Consider the following 20833-nt stretch of genomic DNA (forward strand, 5'->3'; position numbering starts at 1 on the left):
TCTAGATAAGTACAAACTCGTAAACGTAACAAATGATAATGATGAGCTAAAACTATGGAAAGCGGCGTAGAAGTGGCCGCGACGCCGAACGCTGTGGTCACGCGAGAACAAAATGGCCGCAACGCAGAACGAGATGGTCGCGCGAGAACAAAAATGGCCGCTGCGCGGGACGCAGAAATCGGAACGCTATTTACAGTGGGAGCTCGGCTCGCTATGACGCAGAGCCGGCTCGTTCTCTCACGCGGAGAGAGATACGAAACGCAGGCCGCGCAAGACGTCGCCAGGGTGATGATCGCGATGGTCGCGAGAGCGAACGGCGATGAAAGGCGTCACGAGGACGACGCGCGGCACCGGGGATGTCACTCGCGCTCGCGGGCACTAAGTTGATGCGGAATCGCGGGAGGCGGAACGCACAAAGGTGAACACCGGGGAGTACTCACGAGCACGAAAGTGTTGTCCAGAGCCCGAGAGAGAAGAGAGCGAGCCGGGATCCTGGCACGACCGCCGGGACGTTTTCGAAAACAAAACGCGATCGCGCTACGGAACGCGTGGTTGGCCGGCGGGGTCGCGTGACACTTTCGTGTTCCGGTGGTGCGCGCGACGCGCCGGAAAAACCGGGTGGCACTGGCGCCGATCAGAAGACCGGGTGCAGTTGCAGAACTTGCTTCCTCATACGCGAAGCCGCTCTAGACGGTGGCGCCGCCGGTGACGGCGGGCGAGGCTCGACCGCCACATATTTATGTATTATATATACAGAAAATATTTAATATTATGTGGACGTTGTTATTTTTGCTGTTTTTGTTATTATTTTTTATTCAATTTTTCATTTGCATATAATTTATTGCTGTTGCGTATTGTTCATCATATTTTCAAATTTTATTTTCATGATGATTTCTCAAATAGTTTTTTTCGTGAAACATTATATTTAATGTTTTTTTGAATGTAGCTTTATCTCATAAGAAACGTTTGTAGAAATCGGTTATAAAATTTTTTGAATAAATATATAAGAATAGGGAGAAATCAGGAGTGTGAGAGAAGTGGATCAAAAATTGAACCTTTCGCTTGCCAGATATTGCTCTTTTAAGTTATCCAACTTTCATACTTCGATACACCTTTCTCTTCTTCTTCCTCTTTTTATTGCTAAAATATGCATTGAATTTTTTTATTGCTTTCAATTGATTGGTTTTAATTTAATTGAAATGAAATGTGATAAGATTTATATGAACATGGTTTTTCTTTATTGTAGTTTTAATTTCTTTTATTACATGTCATGTAATTACAATATAATACAACGATAAATTATAATTCTGTCAAGAAAACAAACCTAATTATAGGAATTATTATATTGTTTCTTTACAATTTAAGTTTCTCACCAACTTATATGTTAAATTTTAAATCTAATACTATCTGTGAGAGACATAATTGCGTGTTCTTGAGTAATTGCTGCAAGCTCTTTAAGCCACTCGTCTAATATAATAGCGCAAAGAACTACATTTTGCACTGGGCTCACTTCGTTTGGTGATTCCCACGATGTTTTAGTATATCTATTAGAGAAGAAAAAAATTTAATGTTATAGCAATATCTTCACATTTTCCGTATAACGACGGTGATTTAAGTGACTCACTTATATCCAGACCCAACAATTTGAAGTTGGTCCTCTGATATACTAGACGGCTGACTGATAGAGCTTACTAAGCTGCTCGGGCCTAAGATACCACTTGATCGTCTGAACATTTGTGTAAATGATGATGTTAAGCTTCTCCTTTTTAATTCCCCTGCAAACATTAATGTTTTTAGACACAATTTATAAAGTATACACATGTACATTATGTGTAAAAATATTTTGTATTGTAATACATACGTCTTTTAAATACTTCCCACGTACACAGCATAATTTGAAAAAATTTAATTAATATAACTCAACTAAATGTAATATATATATGTGTGCACGTGTTCTTAAATTATAATAGAAACATAATATACAAACTTCTGCGATGTCGACTGGATGCTACCCCAGTCCAAGATCCATTAGAACGCACTAAAGCCAATATCATAGTCCTTTTTTATATTTAAGATCATTTGAAGTTTATTTTCAAATGTTCTGTAGCTAATGAAACGATTTGCACATCTGATAGATCCGTACATCTGACAATAGCATCTGTAGATGAACTTAAGACGATTTTAAATATAAAAATGGATTATGAATACTAGTTTAGTGGACATTGGTGTGTACTAGTGTATCCTCTCCAGTCGAATTGCTGTGAAATATACTTGTGAAATGAATGATACCTCTCATGAATGATTCACCGGTTAGAGAATGCTTTTTAGCAGATGAAGATTGAGCGGCAGCCTGTAATACATTTTTCCTTGCATTTACTAATTTATCTTCCCGATTAATCAAAAATAATCTTGCTTGTTCAACCAATAAATCCACATTGTCATATTTTGAAAGAAAATGGTCTATTTTGTGCTTTAACGATGCAAGCACCTGAAATAGAAGTCATTTTGTCAAAGTGTGATACTTGAATTTATAATACAAGCAACAAATTTATACAGTAATAATAGTAATATCCTTTTAAGAAAAATATCTGCTTCTAAATAAATAAGTATATATATATATATATATACTTATATTTATTTATTAATTATATATGTGACACGCACGCACACACACATAAGCGCGAATGCATACATAGAATGCTCTGTAACCAGTGGTGCAACCGAAAAGATAAATATTTTATATGCAAAAATAAATCGAAAATGTAAAATATTTTCATATAAAATTTGTTTGCGAGAAAAATGGCTTCAACTATTTGTCAAATATGCGTATATTACTGATGTATATTATTTGTATCTTTTACTATATTTATTATATTTTATAGTTAAAAATACCCATAATTAATAAGAAATATACAAATAAAATATTTTGATACTAAACGAAGTTAAATGGAAAACTAATGAAAACCTAATAAGTAAGATGAAGTACATTAGATCCGAAAAATTCCGAGAATCCGTGCCATTTATCGCGCTTGGAATTAGTTTGCTCGGCAGTGCGTGGGCCGAGGTTGATAGGCTCGTTTGGGAAAAGGCGTTTTGCCTTTTCAAATACGGGTCTGGTGTTGACAAATGGAACAGGCGATGTTGGATGGCGCGAACACGAAAATGTACAGCCAAAAGTTTCATTTGCACAATGTTATGCTTTTTTACTTTCGGAAAGGAAATATCGTGATAAAGACTACCCATGAAATTTGCAACGTTTACGGAGAGGATGCTATGTCAAATCAAATAATCAGTTGATGGTTTGTGCGATTTCGGGCTCGAAGATGCTTCACGGTCTATTATATATTGCGATTTTATATAATATTACGGGTATTGAGCAATTAAACAAATAATTATGAAGATATTTGAAAAATTAAAAATGTAAAATGGATTAGAAAGCGTTCTTAGAAATTGACTAACAAGGAAATTAAATACGAAAGCGGTTCGATAAGTACTTAGCCTACAAAAGAAAAACGAAAATTTTGGAAAAGTGGCGATTTATTTCTCAACATAGTCTCCTTTTAGATCGATACACTTGACCCAGCGATGCTCCAACTTCTTTAACCCATCTGAAAAATACGTTTTCTCGAAGTCTGCAAAGGCCTTCGTGGCGGCGATGACCTCCTCATTCGACTCAAATTTCTGCCCGGCAAGTGACTTTTTCAAGTTTGGAAACAAAAAAAAAGTCGCACGGGGCCAAATCTGGAGAATATGGTGGATGGGGCAGTAGTTCGTAGTCCAATTCGACCAATTTGGCCGAATGAGGAGGTCATCGCCGCCACGGAGGCCTACTTTGCAGACTTCGAGAAAAAGTATTTTTCAGATGGGTTAAAGAAGTTGGAACATCGCTGGATCAAGTGTATCGAACTAAAAGGAGACTATGTTGAGAAATAAATCGCCACTTTTCCAAAATTTTCGTTTTTCTTTTGTAGGCTAAGTACTTATCGGACTGCTCTCGTAGAATATGCAAAACCCCTAGATGTACAACTAAACGAATTAAGAAATGGGCCTACGAAGGCTAAAATACGAAATTTATAGTGCTAAGAAAATATTAACAAAGTGTCGAAAGTAGCAGAAAATGCTCTCAAAGTTGTTTAATAATAATACAGTCATATTGTCCAGTCTCGGTGGGAATGAAAAACTTACCGGAAAAATAATTGAGAAATTAACAGCTTATAATAGCGTAAAAATAACGACTCTATTAAAAAATATTAAAAAAAAAAATGTATAATGCTATTTGGGCCACTTTTCATCATAAAAGTTCAACCGATAAAAATTCTCAGTACCTCTTTTGTCTAGAAAGAGAAGAATCGTAGTGTACATAGCAAAAGCAAGAAATGAACTGGAAAAGTATGTGTGTAAGAAGAAATTTCCTGATTTTTTTGACAGAGTTAAGTCAGTTTATAAAGATTTGAGCAAAGAAGATCTGCTGGAACGATGTTTGGGTGATTTCAATCAAAGTACCAACGAAAGCTTGAATGCCATTTATATGGAAAACAGCTCCAAAGGCATTATTTAGCGGTACTTCAATTGTACAAATTGCAGCTGACATCGCCACCATTATATTTTACGATGTTTATAAAGGCTACAAAGCCCAAATTTCCAAGCTTTTGAATATTAATATTGGAGATAACTTTCAAAAATATTGTGAAGAGAAAGATATACATCGTATGTATTGTGTAGAACGTCACATGCAACATGCTACCCATGATGCTTCAAGTAGCCGTACTGAGGATTCTTCAAGCAAGAGGGAGATTCCATTGCTGAAGAAAACTTCTTCTATGGTCCGGAAATATCTGACTAAAGATTAAGATTAAAATACGTTTAAAAAACGTTTCCTATTTTAATCTGAATCTTATCTTTAGTAGATAAGAAAAAGTAAAATTTTAAACCTATTTTTCTCGAAATCAATTTTTTACAATCGCGTTGACAACATACCGCCTGAACTATTAATGATATCGACATACAACTTGCGGTACAGAGTATGCTTAAAAAAATACTCTATGGGGTTTCAGGGTTGGAAAAATTATATTTTAAAAGTAACAAATTATTGTTACTCGTTACCGATTAAAAAAAAACTCGTTCCTGTTATTGATGCTAATTTAAAAAAATAACTTGTTATCGTTACTTAAAAAGTAACGAATCGTTAATATTTTCGTTATTTTATTTGATATAAGTCAAAGCGTATGTCTATTTGTTAAAGATACATTTGTTAAAGATAAGTTAAGGATAAAAAGTTGCATTTCTAAAGATTTTTGGTTAGATAAATGAACCCGTATTTTACTAAAGTTTCTTATTAACTTTTAGTAGGAGTTAATGCTCCATTATACCGCCGTGAAGGCATCCTCTGTGTATTGTTAATATGAAGCATGCATCCAACGTTGAATAATCGCTCTATCGATACACTACTTGGAAGTGGTGTGTTTAATACCAATTTTTGACACTACAAAATCCAAATGTAAAACATTACTACAATTCCTCGTTTCGGATAGAAAAAGCTTTGTTTTTCGGTGAAAAGCAAAAAAATCATCGGATATTTTATCGTTGTTTGGAGAACTTTCTTTCGATCAAATATCTACAAAGATGGTTTGAAGAGTAACTTGGTTCGGGCAATCATACTCGAGGCATGAGCAATAACTGTATATGTGGTCATATACTTTCCTTTTTTTATAATAACTCACAAGTTTCAAGTCATTCTGCTATTATTTCTTTGTTTGACAATTGTTTCAATACAAGCGTATCGAGCGGTAGTGTAAAATGGATAAAATTGGAATTCGAGGTATGATTTAATCCTTTTTTTTTTGGAAGGTAAAATAGCGAAAGAAATCCATGAAAGGATTTTTCCTACATTCGGTGACTCATGTCCTTCCTATAAAATCGTTCGACTTTGGGTAAACGAATTCAAACGTGGCAGAACAAACATCAAAGATGCACCAGGTCCGAAAATAGCTGTCACGCTAGGAACTATCGATTAAGTCTATGATATGGTTTTGCCCGCCAGGCAAGTAAAATTACGCGAGATAGTAGAGGCCATAGGTATCTCATCGGACCTAGCCTTTTTTGATTACTTTCTATTCCAATCACTCAAACACCACTTGGCCGATACACACTTTGAAAGTGTAGAAGAGGACCGAAAATGCATCGATTTTATCGACTCAAATCCGCCGTCTTTTTTTTTTTTTCGAGAGGGAATTCGTCAACTGTCCGATGGATGGAGAAAAATAATAGAAAATGATGGCGAATATTTCGAAGATGACATGTTTAATATTTTTTCGTAAATAAAAGCTTAATTTCTTCAAAAAAGCACCGAATTAATTTGCCCACTTATGATAATTATAATATGCATTTTTTTCGAATTAAACAATCCCACTCTCAAACATTATATTCTATTCGTAAAAATAACGGATATATTTTGTGATAAATATTGATGAGCCACCTAATTTGTGTGTGCGCGTGTGTGTATTAGTGAATAATACATATAGTAATAAGTTATACAATCAATGAATTATACACACACACACATATATATATATATATATAATTAGAACTTGGTTTTTTGACAGATATGTACCTGAAATAAAGATCTGATGCTAGGCTGGAATACAAGAGAATGATTCAACAGAAAAGATTGTAACAATGGTTGTGGATATATTGCTAGTCTGCTGATAAGACCAGTGAGATGTAAATTAACATACAAGTTATTGCTTGTCATGCATTCGAGCTTCCGTAAAACCACATCTAAAAATATACCAACATTTGGCTGTCCGTTAAAAACATCTTGTCGATACGAAATATCTTTATTTGATTTATTATTTGGTAATGTTTCCGTAGTTGTTGAAGAATTTGATTCTACGGCATCACAGAAAACATGATTATTAAGCTCCTTTCGAATTAACGGAGAAGAGAACTTCTTTCTAACTGATATATGAATATCTTCGTGTTCATTCATACGATCTTCGTTCGGCTCATTGTTCGGTGTTGACTCCGCTGATCCTTTTAATGCAAAACTCTCGTAACCACTACTCTCTCCTAGCGACATAAGCGAATTCATAGCCGTGGTCAATTCGTCTATACAATTATCTGATTCTTTTTTATCTAAACAAATTTTTTTTGTATATTCTGTCATTCCAATATCTTCGTTGAACAATTCGGCGATATCAGCATCTAATTGTACTTGTTCGTCCAGAGATAATGCAATATTCGCGTTCAATTCGTTTTTAATATTATGCTCGTTACTATTGAAATCTTTGCCTTCTGACAATAAAGACTGAATATTAAGCAATATACTATCCATCTGCGAACCTTTCTCATTCTCACACAAACTTATTGTATTCTTCATTGTTTCTAGCAGCAATGTTTTCGATTCTTCTGTTTCTTTCTGTTGCGATTGATGATCAGGTATAATATTTTCGTCTATCAATGTAGTTATACTGCTAGTATTGCTATTTGCTGGTAAATTACCGTCGTATCGGCAAGACCAATTAGAACATGCAATCCGGCAAGCTCTGATCTTTTGTCTTGCATCGCAAAGGTACGCATGATAATTTCCATACAAGCTGTCCGTTAATCTAGTACCATAATTTATTGATGCTGGTAATGATTTCATCGAGTCAGACATAGTATTCCCATATTTGTCATACGTACATGACACAGTGACAGGTAATGAGTTTGTGTGCGAGTCCGACGATATAAATATGGAACAACAACAACGTGGTGTCAAGAATAAAAATTTCTCCGCTGCACGTCCAAAGGGATCTACATCTCTCAATCGACTACGTTGGGAAAGCATTACATGTGAACACGGATTTAACGCACCCAAGCATAATTCCAGCATAACGTCTTCACAGTTTAAATTAACCAGAGTTTCAAACAATGCCAGAGTTACTATACATAACTAAATTGGAGAAATGAAATATTAAGAACAAGTTTGTTCTGAAGATGTTCTTTAAAAAGTAATAAAAAAAAAGGACACTTTATAGTTTACCCTTGATCGAGAAGAAATCCTCTGTATCAGACTGTCCAGTATTCTACAGTCGTCATAATTATCTTCAAGTAGGAATCTAACAAGTGACCGTAACAAGCCAGGATCGGTTACAGATCGAAGAAACAAATCAAAATAAGCTGTTGCTGCAACCAATTCTTCCACAGTTGTCTGTAAATATTTTGAAATAATTGTAAGTAAAATTACAAATAATATGTGAGATCAAGTTTTGTAGACAAATTCTTCTTTAGTAATTTAACACAAAATATTCTATAATACCGTTAATAGTTTATACATTTCTTTCCAGTACTGAATAAAATAAATTTTCATTTAATGTTAATTGACCGGCACTCCACTGCTATATTCGGATTCAACGTGACTTAAACGCTTTTTTCTCGATACTGTTTGAAACACAGCCGATGTCTAATGGGAGATGTAAACTTCTAGGAATTATTGAAGAACAAATTCTATTGAATAACGGTTGCACATAGGTACTTTGTAACTTTTCAAATAACATCGGAAAAATCTTACTTTACTAAAGGAACGAAAGGTCTTGAAAAGTAGTAGTCTAGATGTATCGACCTTAGAGGAGACTACGTTGAAAGATAAATATAAGTGTATATAAATATAAATGCATCGTTTCAACCGTCCTGGAAGATTTTCACCCAACTCCATACATATACAGCAAGGTGTCCGATACTTTTTGACATAGCATTCGTGTAGAAACAAATAGAACAAGTCAAACTAAGTAGGAAAATTATGTACCATATTGTAGTTTTGCAATAGTAACTGGGAAACTAATTAAACAATATGAGCGAATGAACGCAACAGGAAATGATAGAACGAACTCTGTGGATATGTATAAAGAAAGATGGATTCCAGTTTATAAGAAAAAAGATTTCAGCGTCATATATAGACCAGAGTAGCACAATCAAAATTCAAAGCAGTGTGTAGCAGTGCGATAGGCGTCTGAGATGTAGATCCGAGTTTATATTATCTTATTTTAAATAAGATAAAAAAATCTTTATCTTATTTCACTTATCAGCGAACAACAGAACTATTAAAAATAAAATCTAAGCTCTCGATAGCTCATAAGTTTCCACTAGTTTGGATACTAATTCACACGAAATATTGATATCGAGAAATCTTTTTATATAACTATTCCTTCATTAAATGAATACTTACTTGTAATAATGCTGGACCCATCACAGGTACCAAAAAACCTTGATATAAAAATTCAAGTAACTGTTTCTGTATCATTGGATGCGCTACCTGCGCGACTGCATTGCAAAACTCCAAAGAATTCATGAGTTGCATAAGCGCAGGTAAATCATTCACGTCGTCTGGTGTCAATTGATACCAATCATCTGTCTCAATGTCAAGTTTTCGTGGAAGTAAAGAATAAAGGCCACTCAAGCCTGTAGCTAATACCTAAGTAAATACAAATAAGACCCTTACTATACAAATGTTTCAATATTTCTGCAAATGTATTTCAATTCAGAGCGACGCAGTGACTGTATTACTTACAGGACATATATTAGAATGATCAGCGATGTATAATCCCACTTCGTCATTTTTTTTTGAGAGTGACATGCACAATAACATAGCGTCGCGCGCTTGCTGACCAACACCACCCTCTCTATGAACATGAGGTATCAATAGATTGAATATAATGAATCTGAAAGTCAATATTATATATATTTAGTAACTTTACTCTTTACTTTCGGTAAAGAGATTTATATAAAATATCTATTTTGTTACAATAAATTCTTACTTATTTTTCCCAGGTGCGGTAGGATGAAAAAACAAGTCAAGTAAAGCCATATTTTGCATCAAGGCTACACATAACTGATTTAATAATACTACTAATTTCTTTTCTACCTCTAATGGCATAATGTCATTCGCACATTCTTCTAATAACCGTAGAAGTGGCCTCGTAACTGATTCGTGTGCGAGAAGAGTGCCACTGTGTGAGACTAGTAATTCGTAAAGTTTTATCTGTTCCAATCTTACGGCATTATTGAATCTGTAATGGAAATTATTCATAGTATTATGATAATGTTGCTGTTACAATATACTGGTAAAATTTAGAGCTCGGAATGCCCGAGCAATAGCCGTAGGTCAGGACCGATTCTATGGATACCTGTATGATACGACATCATACGGGTACCCGCATCGTACGGATTATACTGAAATCGTAAATATAAAATTGTAATTGTAAATAATTTATTATTTCGTTAATTTTTGGGAATTCTAGTTCTGATATACATAGAATTCGTGTGATGCGAATAGTCGTATGATACAGGTATCCATACATAATGCTGATATTAGTGTTACCCGCGGAATCGGTCCGCGTGCAATAGGATTGTTAATTTTCGAACTCGAGTAAAGTTATGCATAACTGTATTAGAAATACTTATGATATAAATATATATAAATGTTATAAAAATAAAAGTATACCTTCCTGTATGCAAACTCCAATCATAAAGCTTAACAAGTAAATTTTCACTTAATAAATGTTCCAAGCATGGAGAATGCGTTGCAGTATTGCCTTGTCGGTAGTGATTGTGTGAACTCAAATCCCGTTCTAGCATTAACAATGTCACCATTTGATCAATATGATTAACAACTCCAAGTACATCATCTTGACTAGGTATCCCTTTAGGAGGCTGAAAAATGTGCAAATTGATCATTTACTGGACATAATTTATTTGAATTATTAAAAGACAGATTAAGTTTGTTTTAATTTTTCTAAGTTGGAAACTTTTGTATATCAACATTTAATGATGGATAATTTCTGTTCTTAAAACTTAGAAATAAGATTATATATTTCTCAGATATTATTTGAGTGTACAATTAGATGCTATTTAAAGCATTTATATTTAATAGTAAAATATTTTTATAAAATTAGAAAAGATAAAATAATATTTAAAATAGATGTGGTGAAAAGTTTGGAACGATTTTCGGGCGAAAATTAAAAATAATTCTTGTCACGTTCTATCCCAAAATAAACAAAAAAACAAAAATATGCAAAAAACAATAAAACCGAATTAAAAGTGATAATATCAACATAAATAAATAAGAAAAACGAAAAAAATTAAAAAAACATTGAAATCTCATATTATTAAAGAGAAATATTAGCATCTTATGCCACGAAATTATACCATCTTTAAATTTTGTGTAATGTCAAAAATTAAAAAAAAATAACTTGAGAAAAATAAAAAAAAAATAATTAAGAATCAAATCTTGGAAGCCACGATGGCTTGTGTAAACAAATGACAGTAGTTTTACTCTATGAAATGTTACAGTTAAAAAAAAAAAAAAGTTAGAAAAAAAAATTGAAAACGAAAGTCTGGAAGTTCTCCCAAACATGTGCATTCAATAACCCCGACAAAAATTTCTCGCTGACAATTTCAGAGTTTTGTGCAAACAAATGATAATACGATGGTACTTATTCGTATGTCTTACAAGGAGGGGGCCAAAAATGAAAACGCGCTTTTTGGACAAGAGTAGGCTTAAAATGTAGGGTTCGTTGAATATTAAAACCTTAGAATGCCAGATGCAGATAGCCCGCCGTTTTGTTGCACATTCGTTTTAAACCAATTAGTCAAAATTTCGACGTCGTCCGATCGACTCCATTTTTTTTTTTTTGTTAAATTGTAGGTTTCATCGAGGGGAACAAAGAATTTTAATGTGGTTTTGTTTCAGGATAAATAGTCAGAAAATACATGTTTAAATATTCAAATTCTTTATAATGCAAAAATATATTCAAGATATCCTATGTTAAATAATGCATTTTAATATCTTTTCTGTAACTCATCACAGACCAAAATTTTCGAGACAAAAGTTGCATGGCTTGGAGGGGAACATATGATGAAAATATGGACTTGAGTGACCTTTTCAAGCTCAGGTCAAAGTCATTAATTCCAAGTCATCAATTAAAATTTTTAAAAAATAGAAACCTCTATTTTTATTTCACATTTTTGTAGCTGACTTCAAGACTTTTTCAAAATACTGTAATAAAGTATTTTTTCACTAAGTACTTTCTGAGTTATGAGTTAACTCAGAAGTTAATAAATAAACCAACCCATTATCTTAAAATAATTATGTTTGAAATTAAGATAAAATGATGACTTTGGTTGATTTTGGCATGCTGTCCTTAGGTTCAGGTCGAGTCATCTTAGATCTTTTAAACATACTTTTTATTCTACTTTTCGATACATTGTAGCCAATGAAATAAGCCGTACAGTATCTGAAGATAAACTTCAGACGACCTTAAATATAAGATCCGTCTATGAATATCGGCTATAATATCTTTTTGTATATAATTTTTGCCTAACATTTTCTTAAATCTTGTTTGTTTTGGGTTTAAGGGTTTTTTTTTTCTTTGATTTGATGTTATATATAAATTTAAACTTTCTACTGATCAGTTTTGCACGGAAAGTTTTGTTCCGAAATAGATACGTGAACCTAATTTGGAACATTTCTAATTTCTCCCATAGTCTTGAAGAATGGGAGTAATGTTATTTCCACCACAACTTTTCCTAGGTATCGTACGTAAGCCACAGGTTAGAACTCAGCTATCTCAAATTAGGTGCAAGTTGAATCTAATTTGAAAAAATGCAGTGCTTCAATTGATTGCCTGCTATTTCAAAACAAAGCCTCCTTCAAACATTAACTTATGCCTAGTTTGTAGGTAAAAGATGACCCTTTAAGCAGCATATATTAGATTTATTTTAGAAGGCTTTATGTAAAAGGTACAGCACTTTTTTTTCAAATCTGTTCCGAAATAAGTTATTCTACATGGCGACTGTTGTAACTAGCGGTAGGTTTAAGGTCCGAGGTTCAAGGTTCAATATACTGATGTCTATCGCTACAATAGCTGTCATATATTTATAGATCAGATCATATTAAACAAAAAATTCCTCAATCATTTTGCAAATAGTCGCACAAATTTTTGAGTTATTAATTAAACAAGCCTCTAAACATGGCCATTTTCAATAATTAATAACTCGAAATTTTGCGTGGTTGTTTGCAAATTGTTGGGAGATTTTTTATTTACATTGACCTAAACTACAGATATATGATGGATGATATGACTTGCATCCAACATCCTGTATAACATTATTGCTTATATAGCATATGTAATACTAATAGTTACAATAACAGAAATTGTCAAATCAATTTTGTTATTCATGTAAACATAAACTATGTTTATACAGCAGTGTTAATCTGATTTAGTAATAGCTATAGTTGGTAAATTCTAGCATCCAATTGGTATATTCTTTTAGACGTAAAAATATATTTTGATTTAATTCTTAAGAGCTTATTAACTACGGTTGTTACTAAACCATGTTAACATTGGCTGTGTTTAGTAGGACATTTATTTTACAACTGTTGGAAGTTTTCTGTGCTGTGACCGGATTATTCTTTTAGATCTAAAAGAATAATCCAATCTTAGCAATCTTCTGACAGTTGCAAAATAAATATTCTGTTGAACGTGGCCACTTTGTATAAACAAAGTCATAAAATATGGTTACTTCTTAACAGTCTTCGACTGTTATGTAAACATAGTCAACTTTTTATGACATGCAGAAAATACAATATTTAACAGAATATTTAACTTTCAACAAAATTGATATGTTCCATTTATGAAAAAGGAATTGTTCTTACAAAAGAATATAGGATAATTTCATAAGTCTGTTGCCAATGCTTGCAGAAGCTGTCGTAACATGCAGACGGATCAGCATCTTTCGGAGGCGAATCTCTGGATCGCTGCTTGCTGAAGCTTGTTTGCAGCGGACTGTTCCGCAACCAACTCATTTTTTATTGCACTACGTACGTCTTTTATAACAATGCAGTCACTATAAAAAATTGTTATGTTCTAAGTCTCACTGCTTTGCATTGTTTTCCAAGACTCTTCTCACACACATCTGCTACAATATAACTTGGCTCATACTTTGCTGTAAAAATTATCTAATTTAACGCGTTAATAATTCACATAAGCGACAAAAGAATGAAATAATACGAATCACATCTATTGGGCGATTCACTAGTTCTTACATATAAAGTAACTGATGTGCGCATGAAAGCCATGTTATCGCCCACTTGACAATTATCAATAGTCAACTTCTGTTTATAGCCGCGTCATGCGTATACGTCACTGTTTTCCACACTTCTTATAGCTCTTTGCGTCTTTAATACGTTTTTTACATATCAACCATCAAAGAGAAGCCTGAATGTGACCAAACCATATGGCGTTGTTGGGACTTTCTTTTCGGAGCGCTCTCTACAAAAGTAAATCCAAACCAGGGTTGCCAGATTGGGCACATGAATTGCCGTAATGGCGCACAGGACGCGGAAACGCAACAAGAAGTGACGCGGTAGCCAATCAACGTGCAGTTTTTCCACAAAAAACTAAAAGTTTATCGTCGCTTTTTGTCACGCAGCAAGCATTTCTGTGTGCAGAAGGCGTCAGGGAGAATTCACACACCTTAGGTTTGTTCGTATTGCTTGCACTTTTGACACTTTTATACCTAACGCACGTTGCACATTGGTCTTTCTTTAAAAAGAAGAGCTGTCATTGGATATCGCTCATTGCATTCGGTGTGCAACGGGCATTAGATGCAAAAATGTTAAAAGTGCAAGTAACTCGACAAACCTCTTGAAAAAAGCAGAAAAGCAGCAGCGAATCAGAACTCGCACTGATAGTAAGCAGTAGATAGAGCAGAAACTGTCGGCTACCAGCACGAGTTCTGATTGGTTGCTGCTTTTCTGCTATTAAGAAATTGTATGAATTTTCACCTACTCCTCGTTCATAATCTTGCTTTAAGTGCATTTCGCTACATGCTCGCAACGCCCAAATCATGCCGTTCCATTAGACGCCCGCTGCGTTCATTCATCATAATATTGTAACTAGCTTTCTAAAGCTCATATTAGGTCTGTTTTACAATATCATATCATCGGATGTCAGCCGATGGTCTAATGAGGAAAATTCTTTTTCGAAGAATTAATTTTCTCATTGGACCATCGGCAGCGTCCCAACCTATACGGTGTATTATAGAACAAGCCCAAGGTCTGACTATGTGGCCGGTATTCATAGTCAGATTTTATATTTAAGAATATCTTATCTTCAGATGCTTCTTAGCCAATAAAATAAATCGTATAGAATATGGAGATAAACTTAAGAAGGTTTTATATATACGACCCGACTATGTACTGGCCTAAGGACTTATATATAAGACCGTCTTAAGTTCATGTGAAGATGTATGGATCATTTCATTGGCTATGGGATATCTGAAGATAAACTTAAGATGGTCTTAAATATAAAATCCGACTATAAATACCGGCCTAAGAGAGGCAGATAGGTAGAGAGAAAGATTTCTGCTGGTTCAGGGGAATGTTGTCAACGTGTGACTTTTTGATTTTATCGTTTAGGTTACTTTATTAGTTTCTGTATTTCATATGATGACAGAACACTATCGAAGATTGGTTAATTTGGTGAAAGGCCAAGTGGAAAAGTATTGGATGTTTCACAATGTAAAGGGACTTACCAAAAATGTTTCGGAGATACCACACAGCAAATTTTTTAATGAACAAAACAGTATCGTAGAGAAATATAATTTTTTTACGAAGGTTAGTAATATATAAGCAAGGTAATTTTAAAAAACCTGTCAAGATATTTTAAATAAAAATATTAGACGAAATTTTTTTTATTTCTGTATTGTAACAAAATAATTGAATTTTATAATGAATATAATTTTCTTATCCAAAGTTAAGTTACAGTCTTATGTTTGTCACTTTTTTGTAAGAATTTGATTGTAAGTTTGTATAATGATATTGTGATTTTCACATGGTCTAATGGATTTTATTTTTTAATTTCTTAATCAGATAATAGCAATTGAACTGTGTTAGCAGGAATGTTATTTTTAAAATTTAATTAATCAAAAGTTTTAATTGCTATATTTTTATTAAGGAAAAAATTTAATACAAAAAATTTAGGAAAACATTGGTTTCTGGAGGACTTTGTATATACAATATGAGAATTGTTATATGTAATTATTTATTTTTATGTTGCAGAAGCTTAACCAGACCAGTATCATACAAAATTTAAGTGTGAAATCATTAGAACCAAGCACACCATTGCCAAAAATAATTGATAAGTGGTGGAGGTGGTATCATCAGTTGACAGGATTGGATGCTGTTGAAACAGCTAAACAGCAAGTAATCATTCTTCAAGATAAATTGTTTGAATGTCAAGATAACAGAAGGACTTTAAATAAAAAAATGACAGATAATACATTTAAATTGCAAGAAGTTTATAGTGAATTAATACAGACTAAACGGGATGATCCCAAGTATGTGCGTTTAACTATGGTAGAAAATAAAAATTTACAAGAACAAAATAAAATCATTAATATGCTCGAATTATTGGAAAAAGAAGAAAAAGATAAATTTACACAATTAGCTACAGCTATTAAAGAATATCATGATAGCCAAAATATGAATGCACAAAAATACAAATATTTGTCTATTATCGCATCAGTGGTAGCAGCAGTAGTATCATTAATTGGTTCAATAATACTTAACAACCGGAAGATATTGGATATTAAAAATGCTATATATGAAGCACAAGAAAAAAATGAATCCTTAATTCATACAAACAGAGATCAACTAAGCGATCTCCAAAGAAGTTTCCATTCATTTGAAACAAAATTTTTACAAAATACTATAAATACAAATATAGAAAAAGAGATAAATAATGAAAACGATAATACATCTAATATTTGGACCAATGCTAAGTACATAGCATACACATTAATTGGAGGAATTCCAAGAGGGGTTTATGCGTGTGGATCATATATCACAAGCATTTTTACGCATTAAGGAATATATATATCTTTCTTCATACACGTTATTAAAAATTTATGATTTTGCGAAATACAATTAACTTTACATAAGTTTTAATTTCTTTTGTTTAATGGATACTCATGCAAAATTTGTTATTAAATACTATATATATATCTTAGCATAAATAACTATTATGAATTGTTATTAAGTATGCTTGTATTTATAATTATTTTAAATTTATAGAATTATAATATTGCAAAATAATCACATGTTGGATAAAATGCAAAATGCACTTGTATTTATATTTTAAATTTATAGAATTATAATATTGTAAAATAATCACATGTTGGATAAAATACAAAATGTTCCTTTTCTTTTGCAAAATAATAAGATTTATCTGCTATACATACTTTCTAAAAGAAAACGTGTTAAAAAAGTTTTGTATTTCTTTATCATTTATATGCACTGTAAAATATATGTGTGAACACTTAGTTTTACACACATACATACACGATATTCGAAAGTTTTAACAGAGCGGCCATGTACAGGTAGAACGGATCAAACTGAACAGAAAAGTCCTTTACCATTTTGCAAACAACCGTGTAAATTTTTGAGTTATTAATTAAAACTCCTGGTCCCTTGCTGTAATTGCCCTTGTTTGATGACGCCAGAAGTGAAAAAACACATGCCAAGAATTCTTTTGTTATATGTTCAAGTAAAACAATATACCCACAAAATGACACATTATCGATTCAGTATATTTGTAAAATGATCTGAACACTTCTTTTACTTGAGTAAGCAATAAATGAAGCTGAATCGATCACAAGTGTTATTTTGTGTGTTATATTCTTTTTTTTCCACATGTACCGTCACATAAATTGGCATGATTTTCCTTGCTTCTAATGTAATTAAAGGACAGCCATAGTGAGTATCCGGAAGACTTAATATACATGTATATATATGAGTGTGCACACACACACATATATATATACACACACAACACATATTTTATATAAAATTATTATATAAGCAAAGAAAAATACAAGTTAATGTGAGTATATATATTTTATAATTATGCTGAATACATATGTATAATTATTACAGGAAATAAATTCATTCTTATCGAATTTTATCATATATAGAAAGAGTATTATTTAAGAGTAACATAGTGAAAGTGTCAAGATTATTTGTTTCTTTGATAATAAAGTACATTATATAGATTATATGTATATATACTTGTAGTGTGCATTAAATCAAATAGTGTTATTGCATGCAAGAAACAACGAAAAACTGTTATTTGAATGACTTTATGAGTTCCAAGTTTTCCATTCCATTCCGTCTGGTGGTTTCTTCTCTACTTTTCCTTGACCTACTTCTGACCAATTTGTACTCAAAACAGTACCGCCGGATTCTACCTGTAAAATAAATAGAATATTTAAATAAATGATATTTTTATAAATGATGTAATAGTTTATGTAGTATTTTCTACATAATATTTATATTTAGTAGTTTCTGTATAGTATCATAATAGTATCAAGCAGCACGATAGTGTCGTAATATCAAATACATAAAAAATAAGACGCTAAATACAAGAAATGTCAAATTCATGACAGGTGGAATGCAACTATGTTGCGCGTAACAAACAGCGATTGGTATGTAACGCAGGACTGCACGCCGGTTGGAGCCATTTTTTTTTATACATCCGGCAATATATATCCAGCCTACTGTTCATACGGAATAATTAATTCCTCATTAATTCAATTTAATCCGTTCTACCTGCATACTGCGGATGAAGGGAAAACTTTGAGACACCCTGTATAAATAGTGCTAACTTTGATTCTAATAATTTTATCTTCGGTGCGGTCAATCTTCTTCTAATTATATATATGTAAATTGTATTTTTATTAACCCTTAGCTGACACACGGGGTTAAAAGTACCCCAGAGTGTTTTTGAATAATGAATGCTTTTTCATAGTTGCGCGCCAAATTTAGTTCTGTGGCGTCACCTAGCATTAGTCTAGGCTTGACCCAAGGTGTTTGTGCTATAACGGTAGTTTAGTCAAGCGTCATCTGCCATAGAGAGAACGTTAAAAATCGGGGTTCAAAATATGTGTGTCAGCTAAGGGTTAATATGCTGTTAATATTTAAAAAGATTTGAGAGAAGCTTTATGAAACTTGAATTTATTTCACATGAAAGATGTGTATATAAAAAAATTAATATTATTTTGAACACATCAGTGGTAAAATTTAATTCATACTGCGCTGAATCAATTTTTCTCACGATTATTTTGATTATTATTTCATTTGATAATATAAAATATGTTACTTACAAAAGATTTGTTCATTGCACGTCTTACTTCATCAGATCCGTTACCATATATTCGTTGTAAGAGAGCATTTACAGCTGCCTCTCCTTCTGGCTCTTCTTGTGCTTCTTGTTTCTCTATCTCCTTCTCTACCTTATCCCAATCTCTAAATTTCTTACAGGAACTTGGATATTTTGGCGTTTGATCATTAGCCTGAAGTATTTCTTAAAAAGATTTTAACTTAAAAATAAACTTAAAAATATAACTAAAAACTAAGTATGCGCATTTTTACATGGTATAATTGTTTAATTATACAAAACATGTAATTATGTAAAACTCATGATATTTATTTCTATATCGAGTGATATGTATGAAGGAATTTGGAATTTGGAAAAACAGGTAATGGAGAGAATAAGGAGAGTGACAGTAGCGATGAAAAAGATGTGAAACATAGGAGAAAAAAGTTTTAGGAACATCATTGAAGAAGAATGAAGATGTTTGATGCTGGGCAACGAATATAGCATTATATGGGGAAGAAGTTTGGGATTAGCAAAATGAAGCAAGATTAGAATAATGAAAAAATATATACAATGAATATTGAGTCTGGACAGAAGAACATTATACCATATTATAGAGGAAAAAACAAAAATAGGGGAATTAAAATTGGAGACAATAAGAGCAATTAAATACGAAGAGACAGACACGTTATGTTACAAATAAAATAGATGAATAAGAAGCTAATAATGGAACGTTACAAGCTTCTGCTATAAAGTAATATAGAATAAAAGTTTTACAATTTACCAGTTGGTATTGGTTGTACTACGTTTTGCTCAACTAGGTTTCCTTCTAGTGTATTCCATCTAATGCCATTTTGTTTCTTTAGTTTGATTTCTATTTTAGATGATAATACTTTGTGTGAACACTGTCCAGGTATTATTAAATGAGCCAGATCTAATTCTAAACTGTAATCACTACCAGATGGTAATTTTGCAGATACACTCAACTGAAAAATAATTCGCCTAACATAAATTTAAATATATATACGCGCACCATATACACACACATATACACGCGCACAGAGAATGTTTAATTATTAATCTATTAACTGAAGGGCATATATATTACTCATAACAATTAAGAAAATACTTCTTAAAAAAATAGGCATGATTTAAATAGCTGTAACATTGTCAAGAGTTTAAAAATTTAAATTAGAAAGAAGGTTTTAAAGCTTGAAGTCTCTACTTTCAAATGAACTATCTATCGTTTTTAAGATCTTTTAATTTTGGTAATTTTTACATACTGAAAATAATGAGCTAGATAAAGGAAAAACTTTTTGTTATTACTTTTAGGTGTGTCACGAGCGCAAGAAAACTTTTCAGTTGGATACTTTAACTTTCTTTATATTTTACAGCATTACATTGCATTTCATAATTATGGTTCGATTCATTTTTATATATATTTAGTAATTTATCAATAATTTCATTTCACTTTTAATTGATTTCATAATACTTTCAGCAAAATATTTCCATCAGAGAAAAATCAATTATTTATGTTTATTATTAATAAAGTTAAGAGAATCTTATTGTTATATATTCTGAATATGAATATTAAAAATAAGAAATTTGGATATCTAGGAAACCTTTACTGTTGTATAATA

The 20833-nt window shown here is 32.4% G+C and overlaps 3 protein-coding genes across 6 annotated transcripts in view; 1 reads left to right on the forward strand and 2 right to left on the reverse strand.

The window, feature by feature from the left end:
- Positions 1–1235: 1235 nt before the first annotated feature.
- LOC106751405 (UPF0518 protein AAEL005291-like) lies at positions 1236–14464 on the reverse strand. Of its 2 annotated transcripts, XM_014632297.1 has the most exons (12): positions 14084–14464; positions 13694–13983; positions 10481–10689; positions 9795–10046; positions 9548–9698; positions 9206–9451; positions 8024–8191; positions 6611–7933; positions 2290–2488; positions 1862–1873; positions 1625–1775; positions 1236–1544 (listed from the first exon to the last, which is right to left on the reverse strand). In XM_014632297.1, the coding sequence occupies exons 2-12, from the start codon at positions 13841–13843 to the stop codon at positions 1385–1387; spliced, it is 3021 nt and encodes a 1006-aa protein (XP_014487783.1). In that variant the 5' UTR covers positions 13844–13983; positions 14084–14464; the 3' UTR covers positions 1236–1384. The 2 variants fall into 2 exon arrangements, with proteins under 2 accessions (XP_014487783.1, XP_014487788.1); XM_014632302.1 differs by lacking the exon at positions 1862–1873.
- An 886-nt stretch (positions 14465–15350) lies between these two features.
- LOC106750643 (coiled-coil domain-containing protein 51-like) lies at positions 15351–17157 on the forward strand. The gene is made up of 2 exons (XM_014631132.1): positions 15351–15655; positions 16100–17157. The coding sequence occupies exons 1-2, from the start codon at positions 15485–15487 to the stop codon at positions 16904–16906; spliced, it is 978 nt and encodes a 325-aa protein (XP_014486618.1). The 5' UTR covers positions 15351–15484; the 3' UTR covers positions 16907–17157.
- A 782-nt stretch (positions 17158–17939) lies between these two features.
- Positions 17940–20833, reverse strand: part of LOC106751492 (protein SGT1 homolog) — a 4925-nt gene continuing 2031 nt past the window's right edge. For all 3 annotated transcript variants that reach the window (XM_014632397.1, XM_014632405.1, XM_014632393.1), the window contains 3 exons: positions 19978–20179; positions 19201–19400; positions 17940–18285 (listed from right to left, as the gene is read on the reverse strand). In XM_014632397.1, the coding sequence (XP_014487883.1) occupies positions 18178–18285; positions 19201–19400; positions 19978–20179 (510 nt within the window). In that variant the 3' untranslated portion in view covers positions 17940–18177. The remainder of the gene's footprint in view (positions 18286–19200; positions 19401–19977; positions 20180–20833) is intronic.

This window comes from Dinoponera quadriceps, unplaced genomic scaffold, assembly GCF_001313825.1.
Source record: "Dinoponera quadriceps isolate SergipeBrazil2010 unplaced genomic scaffold, ASM131382v1 scaffold46, whole genome shotgun sequence".
Classification (NCBI taxonomy): domain Eukaryota; kingdom Metazoa; phylum Arthropoda; class Insecta; order Hymenoptera; family Formicidae; genus Dinoponera; species Dinoponera quadriceps.